The sequence below is a fragment of the Anguilla anguilla genome, chromosome 9 (genome assembly GCF_013347855.1).
Source record: "Anguilla anguilla isolate fAngAng1 chromosome 9, fAngAng1.pri, whole genome shotgun sequence".
NCBI classification, from domain to species: Eukaryota; Metazoa; Chordata; class Actinopteri; order Anguilliformes; family Anguillidae; genus Anguilla; species Anguilla anguilla.
Genome location: NC_049209.1, coordinates 13,594,057 through 13,604,364, shown reverse-complemented (window position 1 = coordinate 13,604,364; position 10,308 = coordinate 13,594,057). Strand labels below are relative to the sequence as shown.

Sequence of the window (10,308 nt, the reverse complement as noted above, 5' to 3'; positions counted from 1 at the left end):
GCACAGAAATGGACCTTGTTATCCGTGAAGAGATTACACGGGGAAATGTTGTCTTCCTCACTTGCATTCCAGCCTATTGGAACTGTTTTGCTTTGAACTGTATAAAAAAGAACTTTGAATCCACAAAAAGAGAACTGTTTTTTCCAATAAATGGCCATACCTGTCTGTCCTCAGGGTTCAGGATCAATGTGCAGTAATTAATCACATCAACCCATTCGAGGGTAAAGAGGAAAAAAACTAACATCAGAAAATTGCATACTTTCATGATTATTGCAACAATGAAGGTTTATTAAGGGCCAGAAGTGTGACGAGATTTGGTGTGGAGAGTTGCCACCAAACCCTCTCTGTCCCTAAGTGAAGCAGAATAGGCAAATGTCGACATTCCTTCTTCTGGTGTGTCGTGATATTCACAGCATGTTTATAAACCACGGTGCTCCAGGAGTAAGCAAGCTATGGCATCACATGCAGGACCAGGGAGGTATTGCTTCAGTTAGCCTGCTCCCATTAGGCTTTCACAGCTAAGACTGTTTTTCTGGGCAAGTCTACAAGAGAGAGAGGGAGAAAACATTTTAATAGACACTGAACTAATGAGATGAAATCAATACTAAGCTGCCCCCTGCCACTATGTCTGGTGTCATGCAAGGCATGAAGGTACAACTTGCAAGTATACTAAAGCTGAGATGAAAAAAATATTTATATGAATGTAGTGTAAACTTAAATAAAATAAAATAAAATCTGAGGAAAAAAAACTAGTGTAGACAGTTTTTTTACGAGTATACACAATGTCAAAAAAAAAAAAAACGATTTTCTAATATTCAGCATTTTTTCAATTGAAGGTGGGACTACCTTTGCTGGTTACAGCTTGCATATTTTATCATTTTTAACCAATGTTAAAGCCAATATAAAGCATTATTACATACTACCGTTTACTCTACTGGCACTGTATCTAGTTTAGACTATCGGAATATTGATGATGGGCTTACCGAAAGTTTTTAAGAAAGGAATATTCAGTTGCTACCTCTGCAGAATTTATCTTGTTTTGTTAGTAACATTTGTCATCTTTTTCTTCTCCATTTCCTTCTTCCCTGTAAAGAAGCGGTGAAAGGCTTAGCTTTTAGGACAATATAATACATTTAAAGTACATAGAACAATTTAAGCATTAAGCAGATGCTTATCAGAAGCTTATCACAGTTTAAAATCTTTTACATGCAAGTCATTTATACAGCAGGATATTCAGTTGAGGTTAAGTACTTTTCTTAAGGATACAACAGCAGCCACCTGAAAACTGAACCTTCAGCCTTGAAGTTGCAAGCCCTGTTCCCTAAACATTTGACAGACACACCATATGAGGAGGATAAAGAGAAGGCCACCCGTGTGAGAAATTAGCTCAATTAATTGAGTATCAGTTAATTGATATGCAAAATATAAGGTGCATACAGTATGAATTATACCTTCTGAATGTTTGTGTCAAATGTTTATGGAATTTGACTTTTGGTACTCCTTCTGATGCACATTTACTATTCAGCACAGCCGAAGGAGCACCAGAACAGTGTGTTGAAAACTTTCATCACTGTATACATAGTATTAGTGACTAAAATAACAATAGTTCATTTTTAGTGAAATATACTCTGCACCATTTAAATGCTCAATACGTTTAACTCTCACTCTCACTTCTCATATATCACAGATTTTCTATTGCCATTATCTAGGATCTCATATTTGACTCTGCATTTTGGTTGTAAGCTGCACCTTTCTTTGCTTTGGAATTTTCAGATGATTCTGGAAAGGTCTCCTTCACTCTTTTGGCTTTATGCTTTGGCCTCTTGCAGTCCCCAGGCAGAAGGGCGATTCTGTGTCTTTCTCCTTTCTGCTCGACCTCCATACCCCTCTCCCCCTCCTCTTCCTTACAGCCTGGTCTTCTTTTCACTTTGTTCTTCATTTTCACTTGCTGCTGCTTCTTCAATTTCCTGTTTATTGTGCTTTCCTGCAGCCAAAAAACAAACAAATAAATAAATAACTGACAACCAACAGCTGCTAAAAATGAGTATCCAAATATGGGTGCATTGTTGGGTTTTTCAGGAGAGAATTGAACAAGGTTTTCTCAGTCTCTCAGATTGATATTCTCACATATATTAATAATAATGTGTGGTATGACCTTATTGAGGATATTTCCGATGGGCTGCAGTTTGTCCCCTGTCTTTTTCTTCGTCGTCTTTTTCTCATTCTCTTGTGGCTTCAGTTTGCAACGAAGTCTGGTTTTACCAGTGTTAACTCTACACAGAAGATAAAATTGTTAGATGAGAACCTGCACGTATCTTTTAATATGACCAACTACAATTAGTTTTAGTGTAAGCAGATTAATCCCCTTTCTTTTTTTTTTCTTTTTTAAAGACAGAGACTGAATTGTGATTGAAGCCTTCACACAGACTGCTGTTTGGGAGGAGGCAGGGTTGGAAAGCGCAGGGGTGCACATACTTCTTCACTTCTTTATGTTTGCTCTGCCCTCTCTCAGCCTTCTTGTGCTTCTCTCTCTTCCCCTCTTCATGGTTCAAGTCTTGGGCCACACGGGCACACAACTTGTGGTAGTCAAGGCGCACGGCCCTCAGCAACCACCGCAGGCCCTGCAGTGTCTTTCTGTCTGACAGCCTGCGCATATCCAGCAAAGCAGAGCATGGCTCCTAGCAGAGAGGCAAAACCCATAAATCATTAAAGGTGTACTATGCAGGATTTTTTAGTGTTTACCATCAAAGAAGACTCCTCCTCCTTCTTCAACCTCGCCCACTCACCCCTGAGTACCCGACCGAATCACAGACATGAAAATTTGTTAGAAACTATGGGTAAATTTCTACCATCATTTACTCAGACCGAACATTAGGCTACATTGTCCTGTCAGGAGAACAGCCTGGACATAAACAAATCATTTCAAAACCAGTCAAAAACTGGACATCTGGGAACCCTAGCTGCATAGCTAGAGGTATGGTTACTTATAGGGAAAAACAGCTCTGTGTTCTTTTTTGTCCCGTTGGCAAAGTTCAACTGAAGCCACCAAGGAAAAGCAATTTCAGTAAGGCAAGGCAAGGTAACAGTAACTTGAACAAATATGGTTGGCTTTTGTGCATTTACACAGTGCTGTGACTCATCATCAGCAGCCTCTGCACTTCAGGGAAAGTCCATTTATTCAAAGCCACACACTAATTTCACTTTGTCATGCTTTTCCGAATTTACCTCAAGCTACGGACATGTAATGCAATGGGAAAACATAACCAGTTATTCTGGTTTATCATTAGTCTCACCTCTCTCTAGTGCGAGACACCCCCACCCCTTTTCTTCCACAAATTGCATTGACATTCCCTGTCAGTTGTCCCTGACTGTTTCTCTGGGTTGTTTCACAGACAATATTTTTGTAGCTTAGGGTGCAGCACTTACTACATGACAGAGAGATTGGCTCTGGCTGATCAGTTTCTCCAGTGACAGGATCTCAATTAGCTCACTGCCTAGCATAGCGTTCATCTTGTCCTGCTTGTTGGCCAGCCTGGAAAATGAAATCATTAAAAAAAACAGGATCACAAACTTATTTCCACAGAAACCACTGTCATATCATAATAACTGAAAACTCTTCTATCGTATGGTGTTTTGTAATCCACTTCAGCAATCAAGTCACGTAACTTCAATATGTGAAATAATATGAACTAATTTGATAAATTTAGTGGATCTGGGCTGACAAGTGAAGGCGAATTGCAAGGATTTATTTGAAAATGATCCTTCCCTAATTAATGAAATAATGTTTGAACACAGAACAAGTATTCTAAATCGGGGGGGAGTTTCCATTACAGGAGGAATGGTTTGTACAGGTTTTTGTTTCCATCAGTTACCTTAGCTCAGTTAGCTAATTAGATGTATACAACACTGGGTCGACCATTTGGCTGAAAACATTCCACTTAGGGACATAAGATTAATCTTCAGCAGTCATTTGTGAGTTTATCAAGAAATGTGGCTAAAATGTTATGAAGTAAATTATCAGGCTGATTGAATGGCTGAAAAATTTGGGAAGAAATCCAGAAACCATCTCTGGCCACGCATGGTCTAAATCCAACAATGGCAATGCCTCAACTAAATATCTGTACAGAAGAATGTAGTTTCAACTATATAAACCATACAATGCATATCAGAACATCTTTCATTTTGTGGTAACATGCCAGCCATTGTCATTTGCACTTTTTCAACAATATCTCTGCAAAAAGTAAAAAAAGGAAGTGGCTCTTACACTAAAAGGGGCTTTCCAGCGGCCGAGGGCTGCTTTAGCAGGTCTGTCAGAAGGTCCTTGGCCTCCTCTGCCCGTGTCCTGTCGCAGGAGTCAACAACAAATACGATACCATGGGCCTCACAAGCCGCTGAAGCACCACCCACTTCCAGCACAGTGACCAGAAAGTTGTCCACTCTCAGTTCTGTGGGCACACATCCCTTAGGGGTGCCTTCTTCTTCCAGGGGCACTGAAAAAAAATATTTTTTAAAATAAGAAATAGGGAGAAGGCGATGCAATTCAGTGCCTCCCAGCAAATTAGCAAAGTGCAACTTCTTATAATGTTGTTCTGCATGTTAATACATCTTCACCTTTCAAGATTGCCCTCACTGTGGACGTTTTTCCGGCGTTGTCGAGGCCGACTATCAGTATGGTCACCTGCCTGTGAATACATGATGGAATGTCAATACAAGTCAGTCAGCAGTCAGTACACTAATGCATTAACAAACGCATTAATATGGTGCACAGGACAGATGAACCCACACACATTTTTGCTGTAAAAGCAAAAGCATAGCATTAAATAAAATTTCTGATACAGCAGAATATGGAATGTTGTATGATAACATGGAGCAACCGTATGTTTATGATTGCCAACTGTAAGTCTTAAATGTTATATATTTACAATAATAGTAATGCCATTGTTTAAAAAGGCCTGTTTACAATCGTACTCACCTGTCATCACTGCTGAATTCAGGCTCAGAGACAAAACTGTCCCCGGCCACATTTTAATGTTTAATGATTCAGTCAGACCCCTCTGCCAAGAGGCTTCTTTAAAGTCAATGTTGCTGATCTTAATGAGGCATTGGCTGACCGCCAGCACAAACGGAACTCTAAAGTCCACAGACAGCTGTAGAACTAAAGAGAATCGAGATGTCTGTTCTGAGTAACATTGGGCAAAGCAGTGGCAGTATTCACAGCCAGTACTAATGACATGATCCAGTAACTGTAAAGATTAGACTGAAGAGGATTAGTGCGCCCAGTTAGATAGCAAGTTATAAGAAAGTACAATTAGAACCTGAGCATGCTTCTCAAAATAGTAATCAACTTTTATTAAAAGCACAGCATAATTGGAAATTCTACATATTTGTTCCGCTGGTTCTGTTGCTTACCTTATGGGTTGCTGGCACTGGGAGATCCAGCTAGAGAAGCTGCTCGTCAGGTTGAACACATTCAGCTGAGGGCTGCATAGTGGCCACCACCGTCTCCTAAGTTCATACCTAGAGGTGGCCAGACCCAGCTGTTACACAGCAAGCCAGCACCTCGCTGACTACACCACATCATTAAATGTTCAGTTGGATCCAAGATAAGATTTCAATTTACATTTCACAAACTTTACTGCTAATATGAATAGCATTCACTTACTATTTGGGTAAAGAAAAGGTTCATTTTCTGGAGCACAAGCTGCAATATTTTTAGATCTGATAGAACTGGAAGGAACAGTGGTGTAGCCATTTATGTCAGATCATACTTTGCTGTCTGTGTGCTTCAGTCAGTTTCATTGGAAAATCTATTTGAATTTCTAGCTTCAAGGTTACTCCTGGGTCAGAATAACTTGAGTCTATCACCCTCCATCTGTTGAATTTGCCACGGATAAATTTCATGATTTGATCTCTGCTTTTGTAGATTCTGAATAAACTGCTCGTTTTAATTTTGTTTTGCTAAAATACAATTCTGGTTAATGTAAGATGGTCAGTTCTGATTTGAACTTAACTCAGATTATCACAGAATTCATCACACTTGAAACATCTATGCAAATCTATTCTTATCAACCTTATATTTTGCAATAGACCAGATGACTAATGTGAGTAAAGGTGTTTTTCATCTTGGTGCTAGTTACAATTGTCCTATTGTCCGTGTTAGAGCATCAGAGTTGAAGAGATTTGCTTTACATCAATAAGAGAAATATTATGAATTTTATTCATGATGTCCATAACAGTGATCTATTTCACATTTCTCAAACTCTTAATGTAGAGACAGCTTTAGGTAAATGTATAAGTCCCGTCAATACTATGGTGGCAAATGCTGAAGCTGAATATTTTAGTGTCTCTAAAATAATTCAGAATGATGATAAATAATTTGGTTAGTCAGAATTGTAAGTGTTTTCAGTGAATGTTTTAAAATGTTTTTGGTAATCTTAATTAAATTTCTTTTTTAAATTGATTTTATTTTATTTTTTAGTTTTTAGTTACTATTTTACTGTATGTTTAGTTTTTGAATTTTAAATATTTTATTTACCTTGTACTACTTTTTTCCTTTGTAATTATGGTATTTTATGTGTACATTCGGCACTCATGTAAAAGAGGGCAGCTACTTTCAATGTGTCTCCAAGTTTAAATAGAAAAATGGACTTAAGTGTATTCTCTTGCTTTGGACCACAAACCCCCAAATTCACCAAAGCTAGCCATTTTACAGCCAGCAGTCATCATAAATGTCAGTAAAGAACTAAAATTCTCTCAAGCATTTGGGAGCAGTTATTGCTCATTAAACTTCAGTATCAGCTGGTTTTCTACTTGAATTTCTTTCACATATGAAATTTTCCTTCAGCATGAGATGATAACACTGCCCTATTAGACAGCACTGTACTTATTCAACATTCGGTAAAGAAGACAGAAAACAAACACCTTATAAGGGCCATAACAGCTGTCTGAAGACTAATCTCTGTTGTCCAATGCATCTGCTGTCTGTCTATAAGCAAATGAGTCAATTAAACTGTTGTCAGCACTCCAAGCCTCTTTATGTCTCTGATGATAAATGTTTTAATCCGAAGAGTCTTAAAATCACTACCCTGCGACTGAGCCTCACCTCCCCTTACCCTCAACTTTATCCAGCACCCACTGCCAACTGCATTACCATGGGTATTCAACATACTAATACATGTAAGGATGTCTAAATCATGATGTAATTATATGTATCTATGTAAAGAACAGCTAGATACACAAGGACCAGGTCTGGCATAGTTGGGAACTCAGTAATATGAACTAGCTCTGGCCCAGCTGCAAACTAATATTGGCATATCTGGCAAGTGAGCTGTTAGTCCAGAGAGCAATATATTGATGTGACAAGCCATGTCTGGCCCAGCTTTGGACCACTTCTGGTTTATTATACGGTAACCTACATCACTAGCTCACTTGAGCTGTTTTACCAAGGACGTGTAAAGATTAAATTACTTGTACAGCGCTTTTTATTCATTGAAACAATAAAAAAACTATGAAAGACAAAATATCAACAAAAAAAAACAGCAAGGTAAAAAAAGAAAAAAAATATTAACTTGATAAAACTTTTATTAATCACATTTTCTTATTTTGGCTGTGGTGGTCACCAAACCAGATTTCCCAACTGCCTTCCCATTTATGACCAGATTTCCCATCTTTGTACTGTTGTTATTACTAACCTTAATTAAAGTTAATTCATAAATTAACACATTAAAGCTGACAGGCCTAATATGAACAATTAAAAAAAAAAAAATTCTTACCACTTGTGGTAAGCCAGAGCATAGTTCTGTCTTAATTATTGAAGGACCTGGTGGTACCCCAATATAACCAGCCAGTGAGGTTACCCAGGGGCACCTCGCCAGACGATAGCTACCATATGTTTGTGTGTGTGAACTAACCTTTACTCGGGTCTGGTTCTCTTGGTCCTATATATTGTTGTTATTTTTTATTAAATTTGCTAGAAGATGAAAAGCACGCCAAAAATTTCTTGCGACTTATAAGAGAAATGCTGTGATTACGCAGCTGTAACAAGTCAAAGGACATTTTTGGAGCGCTTCTGATTATAAAGTAGCTTTAAAAATAGTTTAAATCTAGTTTAAATCTGTTTGTGTACCTGTGTTAGCTAGTCCATCAGGTGTCCATACAATAGAAGATTATGAAATGACTATACATGAATCATGTTCAATCAAAATATAGAAATATAGCATAGCATAGAATTTGAATTATTCACTTACAGTAGGAAGTCAGTGTCCATGCTGTTGTGTTTTCTTCTTCTGAGGCATTTCACTCAGGGAACAGCTAATCAGGTGCTAATAATACCTTTAATCCTGATGTCACCAGATGGAAAAGCCTCAGGGGAAAAGCAGTTCTTTTTCGAAAGCCAATCACTAAATGTAAACTACACTCCCCAGTGTAAGGCTGTAAATACTCTAATTTGCCTGTTCAGAGCTAATGATAGTGATTTGGCCATCCTCCATAAATATATAGCACTGTAGACCAGAATGTGATATGGTATAGAGGGCAAATATTTGGCACTGGTTACAGATAATGGCATTTGCAACATCTATATAATGTATTTTCTTAGAATAGAGAACTATTCACCATTTACCATATCTTCCAAATATACTGAGCACTCACTGTCAATCTTCAATTGGTCATTTGTATTGTGTTCCTTAAAGTAGCTACCCCCATGCATATTTATTACTTCATTATGACTCACCACATGTGAATGCTGACAAAGACACTGTCTGCCCACTGCAGTGTTGATGTGATTTTGAAGAGGTTTTTATTTATTTATTCTGTACTACATATCCAAAATATATTGAACAGATTCATCACAAGCAGCTAAAAGCATAATGTACCAGCAATATTCAGAAAAGATTGATTTATTTATATTTATTACCTTTTCTTGTGTTTTTCCAACTCTATCACCATAGGAATGACAAAACACTTTCACAAAGAAAAGTTGTTGTACTGTAAAAGGAATATGGTGCAAAACTATACTTTTTAACATTATGGCTCAAGACCCAATGCTGGTTGTATAAGGAACTATGTGACAATGAGATTGTGACAGTGAATTTTAAATCGTTAAACAATATCTATACCTATATGTTTAAAAACAGCCAGATGGCATGTTGCTGGTGGGTGCCGGCATAAGGCTGTTAGTAGGGAGATGGATAATTGAAGTATACTTAAGTCATGATGAGATAAAATGTTTTTTATCAGAAACAAACTAGTTATGCATTCCAAATCAGACTCACACCTGTCATGATGGTTCTACGGCTTTTATTATAACCTTTTGCAATGTAAAGACATTTTTATAATGCTGTGAGTGAATAAACCATTTGTATTAATGTATGCTGTTTTCTATGAGAGGCCGTTTAGGCCATAAATCATACTTCCTCTCACAAACACCATCATACTCTCTCACACACCACTATACCCTCTCACATACACCATCATACTCTCTCACACATACCATTATACTCTCTCACATACACCACCATACTCTCTCATACATACCATTATACTCTCTCACATACACCATTATACTATCTCACATACACCATCATACTCTCTCACATACACCATTATACTCTCTTACACACATCATTATACTCTCTCAGAACACACCACCATAGAAAATAGTAGTGTGTGAGAGAGAATGATTGTGTGAGAGACTATAGTAGTATGTGTGAGAGTATGATTGCCAGTATGCGAGAGAATAGTAGTATGTGTGAGAGAGTTTGATTGTACGTGTGAGAGAATAGTAGTGTGTGAGAGTTTGATAGTCTGTGTGTGAGAGAATTCTAGTATGTGTGAGAGAGTTTGATTGTCAGTACACAAGAGAATAGTAGTATGTGTGAGAGAATACGATTGTCTGTGTGCGAGAGAATACTAGTATGTGCAAGAGAGTTTGATTGTCTGTGTGCGAGAGAATACTAGTATGTGTGCGAGAGACTAGTATGTGTGCGATATAATACTAGTATGTGTGAGAGAGTTTGATTGTACGTGTGCGAGAGACTAGTATGTGTGCGATATAATACTAGTATGTGTGAGAGAGTTTGATTGTACGTGTGAGAGAATAGTAGTGTGTGAGAGAATCCTAGTATGTGTGAGAGAGTTTGATTGTCAGTACACAAGAGAATAGTAGTATGTGTGAGAGAGTTTGATTGTATGTGTGAGAGAGAATAGTAGTGTGTGTGAGAGAATACTAGTATGTGTGAGAGAGTTTGCTTGTATATGTGAGAGATGTTACGTGCCAGGTTTGTTTTCTTCCGGTCTCATTATCCCGCC

General features: G+C 37.9%; 1 protein-coding gene across 1 annotated transcript; it reads right to left on the bottom strand.

The window, feature by feature from the left end:
* Window positions 1-278: 278 nt before the first annotated feature.
* On the bottom strand, window positions 279-8,399 carry LOC118235152 (ADP-ribosylation factor-like protein 13B). Its single transcript, XM_035432208.1, has 10 exons — window positions 8,247-8,399; window positions 5,410-5,517; window positions 4,612-4,682; window positions 4,265-4,490; window positions 3,427-3,532; window positions 2,476-2,678; window positions 2,156-2,273; window positions 1,750-1,984; window positions 984-1,085; window positions 279-542 (listed from the first exon to the last, which is right to left on the bottom strand). The coding sequence occupies exons 1-9, from the start codon at window positions 8,264-8,266 to the stop codon at window positions 1,030-1,032; spliced, it is 1,143 nt and encodes a 380-aa protein (XP_035288099.1). The 5' UTR covers window positions 8,267-8,399; the 3' UTR covers window positions 279-542; window positions 984-1,029.
* Between the last annotated feature and the right edge of the window lie 1,909 nt (window positions 8,400-10,308).